Source organism: Pongo abelii, chromosome 1, assembly GCF_028885655.2.
Source record: "Pongo abelii isolate AG06213 chromosome 1, NHGRI_mPonAbe1-v2.0_pri, whole genome shotgun sequence".
NCBI lineage: Eukaryota > Metazoa > Chordata > Mammalia > Primates > Hominidae > Pongo > Pongo abelii.
The window spans coordinates 181,970,477-181,992,819 of NC_071985.2; the positions used below are offsets into that span (position 1 = coordinate 181,970,477).

The window sequence follows — 22,343 nt, forward strand, 5'->3', positions numbered from 1 at the left end:
CATGTTGGAATGTTGCCTGCTGCTGTATCAAAGCAGCACTACTCACAGGACACCAAACACATACTTTGGAAAATTGCAGTTTACAAAAAAAACTTTATCTCAACATTCATTTTGGGTGCTTTTTTTTTTTTTTTTTTTGAGACAGAGTCTTGCTATGTCACCAGGCTGGAGTGCAGTGGCACGATCTCAGCTCACTGCAACCTCTGCCTCCCGGGTTCAAGCAATTCTCCTGCCTCAGCCTCCTGAGTAGCTGGGATTATAGGCATGTACCACCACGCCCAGCTAATTTTTGTATTTTTAGTAGAGATGGGGTTTCACCATATTGGCCAGGATGGTCTCGATCTCCTGACCTCGTGATCCACCTGCCTCGGCCTTCCAAAGTGCTGGGATTACAGGCGTGAGCCACCACGCCCGGCCACGGGTGCTTTCATTTTAAAATTTTGTCAAGATGATTTCCTCGTCAACATTTGCTGTTGATTTCCTCCTGGGCTTTGTTAATTAATCCTATGTCACTTTTACCTCTGCTGCCCTGATAAGATAAATCAGTGGGCTTTGCCTCCTGTATCCCACCTGAAAATTCTGAGATAATCTATCATATATATATATATACACACATACGTGAAGGACAATGAAAACACTGGATTTCTAACATCACCATATCCTTCTTATGCATGGGTGTTTTCAAGAAAGTGAAAATTCTGTCATAGGCTCTCAGTGTCTTATTTGAGTCATCTATGGTCACTGCTTCTCTAATAGTGCAGACCTTCCCATCACATCTGCCATGGAGAGGCCGCAGATCAGGTGGAAGGTTTGAGCCTGGAAATAAGGAGACCTGAATTCCAGTCCTGACTTTGCTACTGATTTTCAAAGTAACCTTGGGAAAGTCACAGATCCTCTAAAAATGAGCAATTTGGACAAGATTAAGGCTCTTTCCTGCCTTCTACAGTTTGTTTATGGGTTTTCGTCTGCAAAATGAGGCAACAGATACACTTCCCTACCTTTCTGCCAAAGCCTTGTGTCCCTAAGCAATTCAACCAGAAATAATAGACTTCCTTAGGGGCTCTACAGTAGCCAGAACACCCAGAGAGCAAGTAATCCTCATTTAGAGAAAGTCTAAATCCTGTGCCCCAAGATGAATTCAGTTGTTAGGGAAGTAGCAACCGGGTAACATGATCTGAACAGGTCCTTGGCAACAGAAAGTCTACCTCAGCCTCTCACTGATCACAGGCCCTCAGAATGGCAGAGTGGCTTCTAGCAGTGTGCTGGGCCCTCAGCTCTCCCATGGGTTGGCAGGTTGCCCTATTCCTTATCTCTTGAGCCAGAATGGGAGTGTTTCCAAGACAGTTATTATTCACAGCAGTAAGCCACAACCTGACATCAAAGCCAGGATCCCAAAAGGCCAACACCAACTCAAGATTTGGCTGAGGTCCAGGTGGGAGATTCCCAAGTGAAGAATGGCACCAACAGGTTTTAAGAAAGCCCCAGTGTGCTGAGTACTAGAACCATTCAAGGGAATCAAATCCAGACCCTTTCCTTTGGAGTTACTCCCAAGTTCATTTCTTGTAAGATGATGGGAGTCAACAGTCTTTTCCTTGTTTACTTCAAATTTAAAGCCTAACAGTGCCTTCTTAACATCCTTGGCATCATCACACTAATTCAGTAATAAATGAGAGGTGTCTGGATTCTGCAATCCAAGCAGCAAATGGGAACTTCTCAGGCCCACCCTCAGATGTGGCCTTCCAAGGTCAGAAAGTGCCTTCTGCTCGGGTTAGCACGGCTCCTTTGAATTCCAGTGCAAAGTTTATTACTGACTAATAGGCTAGGTCCACAAACAAGAAACCTCATTTGGGGACTCGAAAACTCCATCTCTAAATGAGTAATCTATGACTGCTTCCACTGTATAAAGTCAACTGTTAAGTGACAAAATAAGAATAGAGCCCTTTGGGAAGACATAGAATTAACTATTGAAGGTCTCTATGGACTGTTAAAAGTTGATGTTTGGCTGGGCGCGGTGGTTCACACCTGTAATCCCAGCACTTTGGGAGGTCGAGGCAGGTGGATCACAAGGTCAGGAGATTGAGACCATCCTGGCCAACACGGTGAAACTTGGTCTCTACTAAAAATACAAAAATTAGCCGGGCATGGTGGCGGGCACCTGTAGACCCTGCTACTCAGGAGGCTGAGGCAGAATTGCTTGAACCCGGGAGGTGGAGCTTGCAGTGGGCCAAGATCGTGCCTCTGCACTCCAGCCTGGGTGACAGAGCGAGACTCCATCTAAAAAAGAAAAAAAAAAGTGGATGTTTAAGTTTGATCAGAGACATCACAGCTAATGTCTCACAAATGACTAGATCAGGTTTGTTTTTCTTCCTCCACATTAACAAACACTTCAGAACATCAGACACCATATGCTCTGGGGAAAAGTATAAAAGCTAGTATTTATTAAATACTCATTATGTGCCAGTTGTTATTCTAAGTACTTTACATTTATGTAATCCTCATAACATTTATATAATCCTATGAAGTGGGGCCATTGTCATTTTGCAAATGGCAAAACTGAGGCACAGGTAAATAAGTTGTCTAAGATCACACAACGATTATGCAGCAGAAAGATTTGAAGACAGGCTGCTGAACTCTAAAGCCCGTACTTTGCTACACTGTTGGTCAAGCTGTAAAATCCTGTGTAAAGTTAGACCCAGCTTCTACTGACTCTTGGGCCACTGTGAAAATGGAAGAAGTACTGACTAATAGCTCAACCGTTGGAGATGCTTGGCTGCAAACACATGGAGCATGTCTGTGTGGCACGGTTCCCTTTGCACTTGGCATCATGAAGTAGGGAGAGGGCCTAACTTGGAAAAAGCCAAAAGAAAAGCAATCCTTAAACAACAGTATTTGCTCAGAAAATCATCGAGGGATGATGGAGGAAAAGGCATGATCCAATCCCCACTCGGATAGGTGGAGTTCCAGTCAACTATTCCAGAGATGGGACGTGAAGCCTGCACTGAGGCTTGATGCATAGCAAGTCATGTGCTAGAAGGGGCTTGGTATAAGACAATAAGAAAGAGGATCACTGGCAAACTGGGAAGCAAATGATGCCAAAGGCACTAAAAACTGTTTTATAGTTTAAGCACTTATGAGTGCTTGGCTAAGCACATCACATTTGTGGGTCAAAGTGACCCACGGGCCACAGCTTTGTCCTCCTGGTACTGAGATGACTTCCTACAGTTCTCTGGAAAAGAGGTTGTGAGCAAATTCACAGTATGAGAAAGCCTGGTTTACTAAAAATATCCAGCCTTTTTTTTTTTTTTTTTTTTTGAGACTGAGTTTCGCTCTTGTTGCCCAGGCTGGAGTGCAATGCCGTGATCTCGGCTCACCGCAACCTCTCTGCCTCCAGGGTTCAGGTGATTTTCCTGCCTCAGCCTCCCGAGTAGCTGGGATTATAGGCATGTACCACCACCCCCGGCTACTTTTGTATTTTTAGCAGGGACAGGGTTTCTTCGTGTTGGTCAGGCTGATCTCGAACTCCCGACCTCGGGTGATCTTCCCACCTCGGCCTCTCAAAGTGCTGGGATTACAGGCCTGAGCCACCACGCCCGGCCTACCCAACTTTTAAGTTCAATTAATTACATGGGGTAGTGGATAAAAGCACAATATATTCAACTTAATCGAACTGCTTCACCCTATTTAGATAATCAGTTTACTCTTAGGCAAAATGGGGTTTAATGCCAACTGCTTCACAAGGGTTGTTGAAGATAAAGAGCAAGCATGTAAATAAATAGCCTAGCATGGCCCCGAGTATACAATATTCAGGTAAATTTATTGGCTTACTTCTACTATGCGAAGGCAATGGTGGATTTGGCCTGACGGGTGACTGAATCGGGGGTGCTAGTGCCACAATTAAGCTTTCTTTATCTCTTGGCTTTTGCCCCTGTGTTAGATTCTTTTGATCTGGCTTCTCTGCATGGCAGGAGTACATGGCACTTTAGGTCTCATGTCCTTATGGCATATGGCCAGTGAAGCCAAGGGCTGCTTTTCCTAATTCCCGTACGAACAATACCAGATAAGGACAATTAGTCTGGCTTGGCTCAAATGTCCATCCCTTAGGCAAGTGCTCCTCAAAGTGTGGTCCCCAATCAGCATTAGCATCCCCTGGGAACTTTTTAGACATACAAATTCTATCCCACCTTGACCTAAAAACAGTAGGCTTGAGGCCCTGAAATCTGAGGTGTTTTTTGTTTTTTGTTTTTGTTTTTGTTTTTTTTTTTTGAGACACAGTCTCCCTCTCTCATCCAGGCTGGAGTGCAGTGGTGTTATCTTGGCTCATTGCAACCTCCGCCTGCCGGGTTCAAGCAATTCTCCTGTCTCAGCTTCCCAAGTATCTGAGATTACAGGCACGTGCCACCACGCCTGGCTAATTTAGTAGAGATGCGGTTTCACCATGTTGGTCAGGCTGGTCTTGATCTCCTGACCTCAGGTGATCCTGAGGTGACATGAGCCACCATGCCCGGCCACAGTCTGAGTTTTAAAAGACCTGTAGATGGCCGGGTGCAGTGGCTCATGCCTGTAATCCCAGCACTTTGGGAGGCCGAGGTGGCTGGATCACTTGAGGTCAGGAGTTCGAGACTAGCCTAGCCAACATGGTGAAACCCATTCCTACTAAAAATACAAAAATTAGCCGAATGTGGTGGTGCATCCCTGTAATCCCAGCTACTTGGGAGGCTGAGGCATGAGAATTGCTTGAGCCTGAGAGGATGGAGGTTGCAGTGAGCCGAGATCGCGCCACTGCACTCCAGCCTGGACAACAGAGGGAGACTGTGTCTCAAAAAAAAAAAAAAAAGACCTGCCGATGAATGTGATGTACACTGAAGTTCGAGACCCACTGCCCTAGAATGGCAGCGAAGTACCACAATTGGCCTACCTTCAGACATATGCTCAGTGGGGGTATTACTAAAAGGGAAGGCAGTGTATTGGACAAACAAAAACACCATAAATCCACTGTTACGTCCTTTCTTTCAAAAGTTGATATACAGGAAGAATGACTTACCCCATTCCCAAGAACAGGGGAGGATGAGAACAGTGGGTGTACTGGTTAGAGACAAGGCTTATCAGAAAGCTGCATGTTCAGGCCAGGTGCAGTGGCTCACGCCTGTAATCCCAGCATTTTGGGAAGCTGAGACTGGTGGATAGCTTGAGCCCAGTTTGAGACCAGCCTGGGCAACACGGCAAAACTCCATCTCTACCAAAAAACACACACACATACAAAATCAGCCAGGCATGGTAGCATGCGCCTGTGGTCCCAGCTACTTGGCAGGCTGAGGTAGGATTGCATGAGCCTGGGAGGTGGAGGTTGCAGTGAGCCAAGATTGCACCACTGCACTCCAACCTGGGTGACACAGTGAGTCTCTGTCTCAAAAATGAGAGAGAGAGAGAATTAAAGAAAGAGAAAGAAGAAAATAAGAGAAAGAAAGAAAAAAAGAAAGAAAAGAAAGAAAAGAAAGAAAGAAAGAAAGAGGAAAGAAAGAAAGAAAGGAAGGAAGGAAGAAAGAAGCAAGCTGCACCTTCAAGGAGAGCTTTGCCTTTGTTGCCCTTCTCCTGGCCACCCTCCAAACTCTTCTTTATAAGATCCCTATTTTGCAACAGGAAACTCCTTGAGATGTTAGCTAGCTCAGATTTCTAAGGACCTCTTTTTCCCCATTTTCTCCTTCCCTTCATTTAATACATATCTGTTGAACACCTACTGTCCTGCTCTCATGCAGCTTGTTCTGAAAGTGAAGTCATAGGCGTTAACAAAGAATTAGAGCTATGGAGTAAATACAGTCATCTGCCACATAACGATGTTTCAGTCAATCACAGACCATATACATGACGGTGGGTTCATAAGATTATGATGGAGTTGAAAAATTCCTGCCAGGTGCAGTGGCTCACGCCTGTAAACCCAGCACTTTGGGAGGCCGAGGTGGGTGGATCACCTGAGGTAGGGAGTTCGAGACCAGCCTGACCAACATGGAGAAACCCCATCTCTACTAAAAATACAATATTAGCCGGATGTGGTGGCACATGCCTGTAATCCCAGCTACTTGGGAGGCTGAGGCAGGAGAATCCCTTGGACCCAGAGGCAGAGGTTGCAGTGAGCCGAGATTGCACCATTGCACTCCAGCCTGTACAAGAGCAAAAGTCCGTCTCAAAAAAAAAAAAAAAAAAAAAAGAAAAGAAAAATTCCTATGCCCTAGTGATATAGCCATGGTAAATTTGTAGGGCAACACATTACTCACGTTTGTGGTGATGTTGGTGTAAACACACCTACTGCACTGCCAATCATTAAAAAAAATTTTTTTTTGAGACGGACTTCCGCTCTTGTCATCCAGGCTGGAGTCCAGTGGCATGATCTCGGCACTCCAGATCATTGCAACCTCCACCTCCTGGGTTCAAGTGATTCTCCCGCCTCTGCTTCCCGAGTAGCTATTACAGGCATGAGCCACCATGCCCAGCTAATTTTTGTATTTTTAGTAGAGACAGGGTTTCACCATGTTGGCTATGCTGGTCTTGAACTCCCAACCTCAGGTAATCTGCCTGCCTTGGCCACCCAAAGTGCTGGGATTACAGGCATGAGCCACCACGCCCGGCCCAGTCGTATACAGTTATAGCACATACAATTATATATGGTACATATTACAAAAGTTTAAAAGTTAAAAAAAATTAGAAAGTTTATAAAAGTACAGTAAGCTGTTAATTACTGAAAAAAGAATATTTTAAATAATAAACAATGTAGCCCAAGTGTGGCGTTTATAAAGTCTACAGTAGTGTACAATAATGTCTTAAGGGCTTCACATTCATGGACCACTCACTCACTGATTCACCCAGAGCAACCTCCAGCCCTGCAAGCTCCCTTCATGGTAACTACAGGTATACTGTTTTTATCTTTTACAGTTTTCTATGTTTAGATGCACAAATACAAGCACTGTATTACAATTTCCCAGGATATTCAGCACAGTAACACGCTGTCCAGGTCTGTAGCTTAGGAGCAAAAATACCATCTAGGTTTGTGCAAGTACATTCTATGATGTTCCATGAGGACAAAATTCCTAATTCATGATTGTAAGTGGGATGTATCTGGTCTAGAGGATAAGAAGTCAGCTATCTGAACAATGTGGAGAAGAGAGCTGCAGGGCAGAAATAATAGCACAAAAAGACTTGAGACAGGAAAGAACTTGCCATTTTAGAAGGCACACAGACGGCCCATGAGGCTAAACGGTTGATTCAAATGAAAAGGCAGAAAACCAACTCATCCCTTTTAAGGAGTTTGAGTTTTATGCTCCGCATTACAGGAAGCTATTAAACTTTTAAGTAGGGAAATGACATCAATTTATTTATTCACCTTAATTTAACTGCTGTGTGAAGAATGGATTATATAGGGTTAAACATGGAAGCTCGTCTCCAGCACCAATTGCTTCTGGTTTGTCTAAACCATAAAAATGCTGCATCTTGGCCAGGCGCAGTGGCTCACACCTGTAATCCTAGCACTTTGGGAGGCTGAGGCAGGCAGATTGCCTGAGCTCAGGAGTTCGAAATCAGCCTGGGCAGCACGGTGAAACTCCGTCTCTACTAAAAATACAAAATTTAACTGAGCATGGTGATGTGCCCCTGTAGTCTCAGCTACTCAGGAGGCTGAGGCATGAGAATCACTTGAACCCAGGAGGCAGAGGTTACAGTGAGCCAAGATTGCACCACTGCACTCCAGCCTGGGCAACAGAGCAAGGCTATGTCCAAAAAAAAAAAAAAAAAAAAAAAAAGCTGTCAATATGCTAAGTTATAATTAAGTGCTAAGACTCAATATGAGTAGGTATTTCATGTTCTTTGCTCTTCACAAAAAATCAGAAATCCAGTTTATTAAATCCATGCCCAGGACCAGGATTTCTTACTTCAAGTATATCTTCAAAGCCATTAACTCAAAGTTTAAGAAAGAGCCCTGGGAGCAGGACTTGCAAAAACAGCCCATCTGAAAATGCCTTACTAGAACAGCACCTGTCTCACAACCAGAAATAAGAATGCTGGCCGGGCATGGTGGCTCACGCCTGTAATCCCAGCACTTTGGGAGGCCGAGGTGGGCGGATCATCTGGAGGTCAGGAGTTCGAGACCAGCCTCAACATGGAGAAACCCCGTCTCTACTAAAAATACAAAATTAGCCGGGCATGGTGGTGCATGCCTGTAATCCCAGCTACTCGGGAGGCTGAGGCAGGAGAATTGCTTGAACCTGGGAGGCAGAGGTTGCGGTGAGCCGAGATCACGCCATTGCACTCCAGCCTGGGCAACAAGCGCTAAACTCTGTCTCAAAAAAAAAAGAGAACGCCTATGAATTATTCTTCTTCGTGTCAAGATAACACTATAGATAGTGATGAGTGTAAGCAAGCGGCACAAAGATCAAACCTCTTCCCTTCCCCACACCTTGCTCACTGTGAAGTTGTAGCTGTTAACTTATAATGTGTTTACCGAGTTCAGCTAAGCTTTTGCACAGAGGATCATCATTCTGCATTGTTTCAAAGCTGAAAGCCTGGCTCTAATTCTGGGGTTGGCAGAATGTAGCCTATTCCTGCACCTCATTTGGATAATGCTGGAAGCCAATCTCAGTGTCTTTCTGATAGCATAGTCCAGGCTTCTCAATTCACACACAATGCTTAAAACTTGTTTTTGGATCCTAACTGACCAGATTAGCTACTGTGGTGGCCTCCAGTGAGAAGTTGAACTTTTTTTTGCATAGCCAACCAAATCTTCTCACAGGCATTCAGAGTACGCACTGCCATGACAAGACACTTAAGGAGGCCCCTTAGTTATCTTCCTCAACTTCTTTTTCTCAGTGCTAAGAGATGTGGAACCCACAAGCACAAATATTAGAGAAGGGGTTCAAAGCAAATAGGTGCTGCTCCTTTCATCACCATCAGTTTTAGATGCCTAAAACATGTGCCTATTGCTAACACTCCTTCAAAGAGAAAAACAAACTTTCTATAGGAAGCACCTGAAGATGACTAAATGTGCCAGTGAACAGTAATTTTTCTCAAGAAACAGAAATGTAATGAAAAGGTAATCTTGACCATACTTTTATTAAAAAACTGTATGTGAAGAAACAATAAATGGCTTTAGTCAGTTAATAACATTAATCAGATGCATCCAGCTATTGTCCTAAGGCAGTGCCAGGCTGGGAGCAGTGACTCAGGCCTACAATCCCAGCACTTTGGGAGGCTGAGGCAGGAGAATCTCTTGAGGCCAGGAGTTTCAGGCCAGCCTGGGCAACATAGTGAGACTCAGTCTCTACAAAAAAACAAAACATTAGCTGGACGTGGTTGAGTGCACCTGCAGTCAATCCCAGCTACTCGAGAGGCTGAGGTGAGAAAAATCACTTGAGCGCAGGAGTCTGAACTTACAGTGAGCCCTGATCAAGCCACTGCACTACAGCCTGGGGGACACAGTGAGACCCTGTCTCCAAAACAAAAGCTTGTGCCTGATCAGTGTGATAAAGCAAACAAAAACAATGTGGACAATTAAAATGTGCAAATAAATCTCAAACCCTTTTTATAATTCACTGGTGCCTCTGATGGAAGGTGGTTGTAGAATCAGAAAATAGGTTGTAAAGGGACTTATCTGGATGCTCTGTATCTATGCTAAAGAGCAAGGACATAGCAAAAGGACAAATGAAGAGCAGAAAGTCTAGATAATCGTGCCTGGACAATCCATCTCTGAATAACCAACAAGTGCCCAATACTGCTTCTAATTTCTCAGGAAACAAAAAATGAACCAAACCTTATTTCACAAGTTTGGGAAGCGATCATCTTAATGGTTCCAAAACCTGCTAGTGCATCAGAATCACTTGGAGAACCTGTTACAAATGATAGATGGCCAGGTATAGTGACCCACACCTGTAACCCCAGTACTTTGGGAGGCTGAGGTGGGAGGATCATTTGAGCCCACGAGTTCAAGACCAGCCTGGGCAACATGCCAAAAACCCATCTCTACAAAAAAAAAAAATACAAAAATTAGCCAGGTGTGGTGGCATGTGCCTGTAGTCTCAGCTCCTTGGGAGGATCGCTTGAGCCTGGGAGGTGGAGGTTGCAGTTGTGCCACTGCCCTCCAGCCTGGGAGACAGAGACCCTGTCTCAAAAAGTTGTTTCTCCTCTCCCACTCTGATATGATAGGGGTCTCCATTACTAATAAACATCCAGAGCCCTAGGTAATTGTGCTCTGGTTGTTCTGGCCTCTGAGAACTACTGATCTACCAACACTCCCATGGTAAGGAAAATGTGGCTTAGAGAGACAAAATGAGTGAGCCGAGTGAGCCATGATCACACCACTGCACTACAGCCTGGGAGACAGAGAAAGACTGTCTCAAAAAAAAAGAAGTACAGAAGGACGGGTCAAATCGTCTTCTCTCTCTTCCCACCCAGTGAAAGAGCAGTTGATACTTAAAAAGAAAAAAATATTTTAAAAATAAAAATAAAAATTAAAAAACATAGAAGAGTGTTTATTTAAATTCAGATAGGTAAATTTAACATCACTTGAAGAGATATTAACTTAAAATCCAACTTTTCTTGTGTCCACAAATTTTAAAATTAAGGCTTAAAAAATTAGGTGAGGTTATTACACTAAGATGCATTTACACGCAAGTTTCATCAGTTGACTCCATGACTGCTACCCACTGCTTTTGTAAGCAGAGATAGCCATCAACTATTTTTGTGACTTATGCTGAAGAAACATACTTTCTCTTGTTTACCACTTCTCCAGTCTCAAGACCTTAGGCAGCTCTCCTTCTGACTACAGTATTACCCGCTCTATCCATGGGGTATACTCTCCAAGAACCCCGCTGCATATCTCAAACTGTGGATAGTACAACATACATACCTACACATACATACCTATGATAAAGTTTAATTTATAAATCTGGCACAGTAAGAGATTAGGAACAACATTGGTAAAACAGTAAGTTTTTGTCTTTTTTTTTTTTTGAGGCAGAGTCTCACTCCGTTATCCAGGCTGGAGTGCGGTGGTGCGATCTCGGCTCACTGCAACCTCCGCCTTCCGGGTTCAAGTGATTCTCCTGCCTCAGGCTCCCAAGTAGTTGGGATTACAAGTGTGTACCACCATGCCTGGCTAATCTTTGTCTTTTCAGTAGAGACGGGGTTCACCATGTTAGCCAGGCTGGTCTCAAACTCCTGACCTCAAGTGATCCAACTGCCTTGGCCTCCCGAAGTGCTGGGATTACAGGTGTGAGCCACCATGCCCAGCCAAGATTGTTTTTTAAAAACTGTATTTACAAAAGTTGTAATAGATTGTAATAAAAGTTATGTGAGGCCGGGCGCAGTGGCCCACGCCTGTAATCCCAGCACTTTAGGAGGCCGAGACGGGCGGATCACCTGAGGTCAGGAGTTCAAGACCAGCCTGACCAACATGGAGAAACCCCACCTCTACTAAAAATACAAAATTAGCCAGGCATGGTGGCACACGCCTGTAACCCCAGCTTCTCGGGAGGCTGAGGCGGGATAATTGCTTGAACCCAGGAGACAGAGGTTGCAGTGAGCCGAGATTGTGCCATTGCACTCCAGCCTGGGCAACAAGAGCGAAACTCCATCTCAAAAAAAAAAAAAAAAATTTAATGTGAATGTGGTATCTCACTCTCAAAATACCTTTTTGCACCATAGTGTGTGAGTATGTGAAATGGCAGAAACCGTGGATAAGGGGGATTACTATACTTTATTAAGTGTTGCTCCTTTTTAAAAATGAATGCTTCTTTATGAAGAAGACTTGTATGCAGGGGATCTGTTACCTCAATGCTTACTACTGCGTGAAATCATACTGTTTTATATCACATGATAAACACCAATAGCAGGGGGTGAGTCTCCTAGTACCGACTGAGGAGATTCCCTATCAAGAAACTCACAGAATTTTTTAAAAGTATTTCAACTTCTTAGGTTTTGCATTCAAAAGGGTAAGATTCTTTTGTTTCTTCCTGGTTAGGCTTTTCAGAAATTTCAAATCCCACAGCCAAGCTTGAACATATCTTGCCCATATCTAAATCAAGAGATTACAGCTATTGTTTGGTTTTAGAAACTTTGGTGCTATCAAGCCTAAGTATATGATTAAATGATATTAAATGCCAAACAATAAAAAATACTTCCCACAGGTATATATATAGAGAGAGATTTTAAAATAATCATACACAACTTTTTAAAAGATTATATGGGGAATACTTATGTAATCAACTCTAACTTTAGCCCTTCACAGCTGTATTATAACTTTATTTAACAACTTAGTAAAAGTCAAAATTGATGGTTCTTAACATTGTATGTTGAGAATACAAAGTGACTAAAAAAGACACATTCTGCCCAATGCTAGTTCTTTCAATATTACCACCAAACTTCTGTGAAAGACTTGTAATGAAAAGAAAGACTAACTGCAACATGGAAGATGATTTTTAAAAAAGTTCATTTGCCAATTTTAACAATCTAGAAAAAAAGAAAGTCTGACTATAATACTTGATGACACAGACATTATGTTTAAGTAGAAAACACAAGAATAAAAAAAGCAATTATCAGAAAATATTGCACAACTTCAGTTGTTTCCTCCAAATTTGCTTTATGTAATTGGGTGGATATAAATTAATAAACAGAAATTTAAGCAAGATACATGTAACAATTTAACAGAACCTGATAATCTAATTTCTTTCAATTTTTCTCAAATTAAGTCTTTCCATCATGGGGCTCATAAGGAAATTTAAGCAACATATGGATACTACAGTTGAATGTCAAATCTTTACAAAGTACTTATGACATACTACATTCCTCTATAATGCAATTATGAATAACCTTCATGACACTGTGTTTTGTATGTAGAAAAGTGTTAGAGTTCAATATTCAACTCAATATAAAATAATAATAAGAAACACTTCTGATGTTAGGTTGAGACCACTTTTCCTTTTGCTAATGAATCATTTTTTTTAGCTGTAATATCACTGAGGTGAACCAATAAGTCACCTTTGAGTACATATGAAAAAATAAACACATGCTAAATGGATAAAACATTACTACTACATCTTTACTAGACCATCTCTACCTCTAACACTTCAGAAGCTTAGAGATTTAAAGTATTCTTACATTAACTGCAAGAAACAAAGGAGAAATTCCTTCTTTTTTGAGATCACAACTATGAAGTCGTATGGTTATACAAATTCTGCGTTTGTGTGCAAAACATAAAATACAATTATCTTTATTCTCCCTGCTTAGTTTTGTCAGTCAGCTAGCAGGATGTGATAGATACCTTTCCAAGAAACAGAGACTGAGATGTGTTTTATATAACTTCAATAACCTCAGCACTACAGTAATAAGAGATGCAGTATCCTTTTGCTATGGTTCAAGACAAGAGGGAAGGAGGTCAGAAGAAAGAGAATAAATCAAAATTTTTACAACTGAGTAACTATTTCTCATTAGGTCTCACCACGGTGCCACCTTCATTTTTACATAAACGTGGTGGCGTAATTCAATCTCAATAAATCAGAATTCTTAATATTTAAAATTTAACTTGACTTTCCATTATCACCATATTAACAACCAAAATAATTAGATAAAACACATAGGAAAGGGTAATATTAAACCCCACTTTAATAGAGGTGGTTTCTTGACACATTAACTTATTTTTTATAGAAAAGGGATAGTGCATCTCAGTTTGCTTACAAGCTAGGAGATCACTTTGAATTCTGCATTTCCTAACTGCAAACAGAATATAGCACTTATAACAGGTTATAAATAAACTGGTTTTCAAGCATAGAGCCAGCCCCAACGATAATAATACACTATTTAAAAAGACCTAAGGCAATGAATTCCATTTCCAATGGAAAAAAAGAACTGTGCAAACAAGCTTAAAACTACTTTTTTGTGTGTGCCAGTGTTATAAAATGTAGCTTTTAATAAAACCTTGACCCAAATGCCAGCAACTTCAGAAAAAAATTTGGGTGGGGAAGGGCAAGAGAAGAAAGTTATTTCATTTAGGAAAAATAACTACTATCTTTTTCCTAATCTTCAATACACACAATTTAAACAAATACAGCTGCTGTAACACTTTACACAATTCCTATGTACTGGAGCAATAACAAGATCTAAATACAATTATATTTTTAAACATTGGGTCAAGGCTTTACATAAAAATACCACCCTACTTTTCCCACTAAGTTTCTAAAATATCACATACTTTTCCCCCCAACATCTGCAGCCATCCAGGAATTTTAAGGAAACTTTTGTGCATGATCTTAATTCCTAATCCCTGGCTCTTTGGGCTCAGTGACAAAAGATCAAAACCACCAAAACGGTGGTTCACTTGAAGTCAGATAAGAGACCCTGGCTCAATTAGTCTCATAGGATGAAAGCAGTGCTGCATCAACTGGCTCCATGCAGGAGGGGCACGTGAAGGATCTCATCAACCAGTCATCTATACAGTCCAGGTGATAGATGTGCATGCACGGCAGAAATCGAATTGGGTCCCCATAAACAAAGTCCATCATACAGATCACACACCTGTTGGGAGCAATGGAGAGAAATCAGAAGGCATTTTCAGAAGTGTCCTATTCAGAAAACTCTTTAAATCCCATTAAAGACAGTGTTAATCTGAGTAACATATCAGAATGCTTTGCCTGTCATCTTATCACCAAAGCATGCAAACTCAATTTTTTCCTAATGTTGATCTGTCCACAGTCTCTTATTTCAATCCCCTGAGAATTTGCAGGACTTAGGAGCAATCAACAGAGCAAAGAAATGGATTACATATGTATCAAGTCTACTGCTGTGCTTGTAAACAGCTACATATTATAGCAGATACCTGGAGGAGAATGGGATTATTTTAGGTAGAAAAGCATCAGTTAGATCAACTTTGTTTTCTTGCAATATTTAGTGTAATCCTGGACTAAGACAATTTTCATTTTAATAACTGTAAAACAGAAACACTAACTTCACCCAACTTTGTTTCCTTGTGCTATTTAGAGTAATCCTAGAGTAAGATAATTTTCATTTTAATAACTGTAAAAACAGAAACACTAACTTCAGCCTACTTACTGGGTTGCTGTAAGTTAAAGCTCTCTTCATTAACATTAACTTTCTCTTATTTTATTTTATTTTATTTTACTTTTTGAGACAGAGTTTCAAGTGATTCTCCCACCTCAGCCTCCCAAGTAGATGGGATTACAGGTGCATGCCATCATGCCTGGCTAATTTTCGTTTTAGTAGAGATGAGGTTTCACCATGTTGGCCAGGTTGGTCTCGAACTCCTGGCCTCAAGTGATCCCCCCACCTCAGCCTCCCAAAGTGCTGGGATTACAGGCATGAGCCACTGTGCTCGGTCTGTGAAAATTCTTAATTACTACATAGCATTCTCTTGCTAGTAGCCAGTAATAGAACTATGAAAAAAAATTAAACATTCTCTTGCATTAAGCGAAGTGTTTCAATATATTAAATGTCTGACTTTCTAAAGTGCAGTAGAAAAGGCAAATTTTTCAAAAGCAATCTGAAAATAAAACTTTGAAATGTACAAATTAATTAAAACTTACTCCCGGATCTTTTTTTCTGATCCATCTCTTCCAGGGTCATAAACTCCTTTAGGCAGATGTTGTATAAGGCCTATTCTTTGAGCTATCCTAATTTGTTCCTCTTCAGTCAGCTGAGTTGCTAGCCGAGTCTGGCTAGGTGTTGGGTGGTAGACTGGAACCGGAACTTGTTCCTAAAATATTAAAATATAGAGGACAAGGATTATTTTTTAAAAAGCTTTCGAGGGCTTATTTTTTGGTCAGAGATAGAAGGGAAAGGGGGCCCTGGGAGGGTAGGAAGCTGGGCTAGTGTTTGGCTGTATGACTGTGTTTCACCCTGCCTTAACTTCAGCTACTAGAATAAAACATACACACAACAAAACATTCTCATTCTGCCTAAAGGATATAAACACAGACTTCACTGAACTGGCATGGAATGTTAAATGAACTATTTCCACATGATAAGAGACCAGCCTGGACAACACAGCAAGACCCCATCTCTAAAAATAATTTTAAAAACTTTTTAAATGGACTAGACTATGACAAAAATAAATCTGAAAGTTATCTAAGACTAACTTTCCCCTTTCATAGGACCAAGCTTGCCTACAGTCACTAATTGACAATACTGAAATTAGAATTCTGCTGCTCCTAATCCAACTGATTTTTTACACAACAAAACAATTCATTCAAAGGAATCGTGTGTATAACCCCCACCTTTTTTTGAGATAGGATCTCCCTCTGTTGCCCAGGCTTAAGTGCAGTGGCACAAACACAACTTACTGTAAACTCAACCCCCCGGGCTCAGCAATCCTCCAACCTCAGCCTCCTGAGTAGTGGGGCCACAGGGGTGAGCCATGGTGCCTGGCCTATAATAATATTTAAAACTGAGCAACTCTGATGGAATGAAGCTGGGATGGAGTGTGGCCTAGAAGGGATGAGGCTCCCCATCCCCAGGCCCTCACCTTGGTTACCTTTGGAGAATCCTCAGAATCAACAGAACAGCCTGAAAAACACTACTATCTCAGAAGATGAGATTTTCAGTCTGAAGAATTAAATTGTAAGATTTCAGTCTCAGCTCGGCTACTTACTGTGATTGCTTGGACCAAGTCTCTTAATGTCTTTGAATAAAGCAGATAACAGCACCCACTTTAGAGAACTGATATAATCATGAGATAACAGCTCTGTAAATGCCAATATTTGTAAATTATTCTAACATCTCCCCATCGTCATGATTCTCCCCATCATGATTCTCTGCTTTGCAGACTTTAAGCTAAGTGCTACTGTCCTTGACTTTGGTCCTGGCTTTCTGGCTTCTCTTTGAATACTACAAACTCTTGGCCTCTGTTGTAATCTCTGCCAGCTCTGAGTTCTTCAACCCTTGAATTAGCATTTCCAGTCTAGACTACCTTCCTGAATCTTAGCCTCAGTCCTAGTTGACCAGTTTTGATGAGCTGTCATCCACATGCAAACTGGGAACAAACTGGCTTAAGGCTAAGATAATATAAAGGGTCTCGTAAATCCTTGAACCTAACAAACAAAGTAACTAAATTGTTTTAGAGAAAATAAACTCCAACTATGGGTTTTTCAGAGGTTAGATTTCTTCAGTCTTGTGGTTCACATATGTGTAGAGAATACAGAAAGCAGAACACAAAAGGGAAAGTTCTACTTTATGGGGAAACATTAATAAACATTAAAGAAGAAAATAAAAACTATATTTTAATTCATGTTATGAGTATATTTTCTCCTTTGGTATTTTTTTGTTAAAACAAAGGAACCCTCTATATATCTTTTAGATATCTAAAATGATTCAACAATCTAATTTCAGTTTACATGGTTCAGAAAACCATAGAGGAAAGGAAATGACTAAGACCTCCTGATATTTTAAAGATGAATGTGGCCTCACCCTTCTTACCACACATGCCTAATTTTAAATTTTAATTCCCATGATACTTGTTTTAAAATGGCTTGATATCTGAGTTATCAACTGTTTCGTAACTAGACAGCCACTGATTTTCTAGGCAGCAAAATGGAATCTTGATTCAATTGTTGGCTAACAGACACTGAGTGAGTAGAAGATTAGACAGGGGTATAAAAACAACAATTTTAAAAGATGTGATGGCTGGGCATGGTGGCTCATGCTTGTAATCCCACAACTTTGGAAGGCCGAGACAGGCAGATCACCTGAGGTCAGGAGTTCGAGACCAGCCTGGCCAACATGGTGAAACACCATCTCTACTAAAAATACTAAAATTAGCTGGGCATGGTGGTGCACGCCTGTAATCCCAGCTACTCAGTAAGCTGAGGCAAGAGAATTGCTTTAACCCGGGAGGCAGAGGTTGCAGTGAGCCAAGATCTTGCCACTGTACTCTAGCCTGGGCGACAGAGTGAGACTCCATCTTAACAACAAAAAAAGATGTGGATTTGCAGGTCGTTCCCACGATTCCCTAACTGCGGACACTATATGGTTTATGTTCAACACCTGCTTTCCCTCTGAGAATCTGGAATTTTGTCATATGTTAGGCAGTGGGTGCCTAATCAGTACCTGGGGCACTGAGTCTCCAAATGAGCTTCTCTGGCAGAAAACCTTTCATATATGTTGAAGGAATTAAGCATGTCCTGTGTGACTCCACTAGGAGATAACTCTTGGAAGCTTGTGCTTAGTTCCCTTTGGACCAAAGCACCTTTCCCCTTAGCTGATTTTGCTTTGATTCTTTGCTGTAACAAATCATAGATGTGAGTAAGATTATATACTAAGTCCTATGAGTCCTCCTATTGAATCACCAAACCTGGGGACTGTTTTGAGGACCACCAATGCCAGTGCTAGGTTGTGCTCCCACTTTATATTTGCAAAGCTACTGTGTTTCGTCCCCAACTGAAAACAAATGAAAAAAAAAACAAAAACTAAAAACTAAATATTTTGATTAGCCTATTTCAGGGCCTAAATATGGACCTAATGACAAAAGGTATACAAACACATCTCACTGCAACCTCCAACTTCTAGGCTCAAGTAATCCTCCCACTGCAGCCTCCCCAGTAGCTGGGATTACAGGTACGCATCACCATGCCCAGCAATTTTTTTGTTTTGGTAGAAACAGTGTCTCGCTGACCAGGCTGACCAAACTCCTGGCCTCAAGCAATCCTCTAGCCTTGGCCTCCCAAAGTGCTGAGATTACAGGTGAGAGCCACTGTGCCCAGGCTATCTGGGTAGTTTGATAAGGGCAGGGGCTATGTCTGTTTTGCTTACCAATGTTTACTACCTACTCAGCACGGTATCTGGCACATAGTTGGGACTCAACATAATTATATAACTGAATAACCTAAATCAAAGCACTTATGTTCGTGTAATATACATTATATACATATTAGAACTTTGTAGATATGCTATGAAAAATTGCTAATGCGCCTGGCACAGTGGCTCATGCCTGTAATCCCTGCAGTTTGAGACCACCCTGGGCAACATGGTGAAACCCCGTCTCTATAAAAGATACAAAAATTAGCCAGAAGTAGTGATGTACACGTGTAGTCCCAGCTACCTGGGGGACTGAGGCAGCAGGATCGCTTGAGCCCAGGAGGTTGAGCTACAGTGAGACGAGATCACACCACTACACTCCAGGCTGGGTGACAAAGTGAAAGAAAAAGAAAAAAGAAAAACTGCTAATGATTTGGATTAAATAACAATAACAAAAAGAAAAAAAATAAAGAAAAACTGCTAATGATTTGGATTAAATAACAATAAAACCAAAAAGGAAAACTTGATATAAATTACACCCAACATTCTCCCAAGTGAAAATACCTGGGTTGTTGTCTCTTTCAAAACTCCACCTACCCATCCCACAGGAACTTCAATAGGTCCAAAACCAAACCAAATATACTTCCTTCCACATGCTTCTCAAACTCAGAATTTCTATGCCCCCTATCTAGGTTAATGAACAAAAATGCATAATGGAAAGAGTATAGGCATTCCCTGGAATTTCTGCTCTGGCATTTAATTATGTATGTGGCCTTATGCAAGCTTCTTAATATCTCTGAGCATTAAGGTTCCTCATCAGCATAACAGACAAAATACCTATCTTAATAAAGCATTGGAGGCCAGGTGCAGTCATTCACCTCTGTAATCCCAGCTACTCTGGAGGCTGCGACATGAGAATTGCTTGAATCTGGGAGGCGGAGGTTGCAGTGAGCTGAGATCACGCCACTGCACTCCAGCCTGGCCCACAGAGCTAGACTCCGTTAAAAAAAAAAAAAAAAGTATTGTAAGGAATAAGCAGATAAGTAAAGCACTTACCAAGATAAGGGCTTAATATATGGGCTCTTCTCTAATGACAGCTCTAGTCACTGGAGATAGATATCTCATCCTTCCTGATTCCTCTGACTTCCTCGCTTCTCTTTTCCACTAGCATCTACTTAAATGTCTTATACAGTCTTACCTAACTACCATTTCCTCATTGTTGATTAGGAGACACATGGGCTTGCCCTGCGAGTTTAAATTTTAAGATGGAATTCACAGAGAAGCAAATTTCAAATAAATTTAAAACAATCTTTTCCTTAATACTTTCTTTAGTTCTCCATATGTCTGCATGCAAAAGAGAGAAAGAGCGAGAATCCAAAGGAAATCATCTGCCTTTAAGAAAAGGAGAAAAGGAATAATTTAAAATTAAAATATGCATTGTGGAAAAATGCAGCAGCATGGAAGGGGGTAGAACAGAAATGGAAGACAGGGTTATAAAATATGCTCAAGCAGGACAGAAGAGAGAGTCTTTTTTTTTTGGAGACAGGGTCTCACTCTGTCACCCAGGCTGGAGTGCAGTGGTGCGATCTTGGCTCACTACAACCTCCACCTCCCAGGTTCAAGCAATTCTCCCACCTCAACCTCGAGTAGCTGGAAGTACAGGCACGCGCCACCATGCCCAGATAATTTTTTTATTTTTAGTAGAGACAGGGTTTCACCATGTTGGCCCGGCTGGTCTCAAATCCTGGCCTCAAGTGATCCACCTGCCTCGGCCTCCCAAAGTGTTGGGATTACAGGCGTGATACAGGTGTGAGCCTCCGCACCCGGCCAGAAGATAGGGTCAAACATCAAAAACAGCAAGGTCTCTGATCTGATGAGAAAAATCTCTGAAGCATTCCAGTTGTCTGTTAATATATAAATGAAGCACCTATAAAATGATGGATGTTGTCAAGAATGTATCGGGTCCTAATCTTAGGTGGTTTAAGCGAAGAAAGACACAAAACAGGTGAATGTAAAACGTGTCTGTCTGAAGGGCACTACATTAAAAGTTGGATTCAATTTAGGGAATGTGATACAATTTCAGAAACGAAAACAATGCAGTGGGGAAGTGCCTAAATAATGTGCTGAGGCTGGAAATAGTACAAGTCTGGTTTGTGGTGAAGGAAAAATAAAGTCACTGCTAAAGCACGCAGCTTGTCACCAAAAGCTGTATCTTTTCCTCCAGTAGGAAATAAGAGCCAGCTCTTCTGATCTTTCTCTTTATATCCTTACAAGCTGCTGCTGGCACCACCTTCTTCCCAGCTGCAGTCTCCTACTGGGAAATGTTTTCTCTGAATTTTGCCAGACTTACATTTAAGACCATAAAATGGAGGATTTAGAATAGTTGGTCTCAATGTTCTGATGTTCCATGAAATCTTGACCAAAACAAAAACCCCCAGATTAGCACTGATGCAGTTCCTGAACAATTAGACACAGAGATTTAAAAGCTAGCATCACATCTATCTTCCTGATAAATGTGTGTGTGTATGTGTATATATATATATATTTTTTTTTTTTTTTTTTTTTTTTTTTTTGAGATAGGGTCTCATTCTGTTACCTAGGCTAGAGTGCAGTGGCACAATCTTGGCTCACTGCAGCCTTGACGACCCCCCGGGCTCAAGTGATTCTCCCACTTCAGCCTCCTGAGTAGCTGGGACTACAGGCCCATGCTACTACGCCCCGCTAATTAAAAAAATAAATTTTGTAGAGACAGGTTTTCACCATGTTGCCCAGGCTGGTCTAGAATTCCTGGGCTCAAGCAATCCTCCTGCCTTGGCCTCCCAAAATGCTGGGATCCCAGGAGTGAGCAGCCAAGCCCAACCTTAAAAAGCACATCTCAGCATTGAGGAAATACAGTATCACGAAAAGGTGAAAGGCTTCCATTAACTGTAACACCTTAGAGATACAATTCACATTCTATTTCCCTATTTAAAATACACACTTCAATGGTTTCCAGTGTGTTCAGAGCTATGCAACCATCACTTATCAATTTTAGAACATTTTCATTATCCCCAAAAGAAAGTGTACTCATTAACAGTCACTCCCCCAAACTCCCCGGCCCTAGGCTACTACTAACTAATTTGCTTTTTGTCTCTATAGATTTGCCTATTCTGGGCATTTCATAGATAAGCATTACTCAGATGTGTGGGTTTCGTTCCACACCACCCTAATAAAACTGATCACAGATCACCGTAAAAGATATAATGAAAGAGTTTGAAAGCACGAGAATTACCAAATGTAGCAGAGAAATGAAGTGAGCTGCTGGGAAAATGGTGCCAAAAGAATTGTTTCATGCAGAGCTGCCACAAACCTTCAAGTTGTGTAAACACACACACACACACACAACCCTGTGAAGTGCAATAAAACAAGTACGCCTGTGTATGGAATCATACTAATATGTGGTCTTTTGTGGCTCGCCTTTCACTTAGCATGTTTTCAAAGTTCACCCATGATGCAGCATGTATCAGAATTGCATTCCTTTTTATCGCTGAATAGTCCACCACCATTTTGTTTAGTCACTGATGGAC

At 41.5% G+C, this 22,343-nt stretch overlaps 1 protein-coding gene across 1 annotated transcript in view; it reads right to left on the reverse strand.

Annotated features, from left to right (window-relative positions):
- Nucleotides 1–12,449: 12,449 nt before the first annotated feature.
- The window catches only part of RNF11 (ring finger protein 11), a 36,979-nt gene continuing 27,085 nt past the window's right edge, over nucleotides 12,450–22,343 (reverse strand). Inside the window, exons 2-3 of the mRNA XM_002810833.6 lie at nucleotides 15,573–15,742; nucleotides 12,450–14,547 (exon numbers count right to left, since the gene is read on the reverse strand). Of these exons, the coding sequence (XP_002810879.1) occupies nucleotides 14,376–14,547; nucleotides 15,573–15,742 (342 nt within the window). The 3' untranslated portion in view covers nucleotides 12,450–14,375. The remainder of the gene's footprint in view (nucleotides 14,548–15,572; nucleotides 15,743–22,343) is intronic.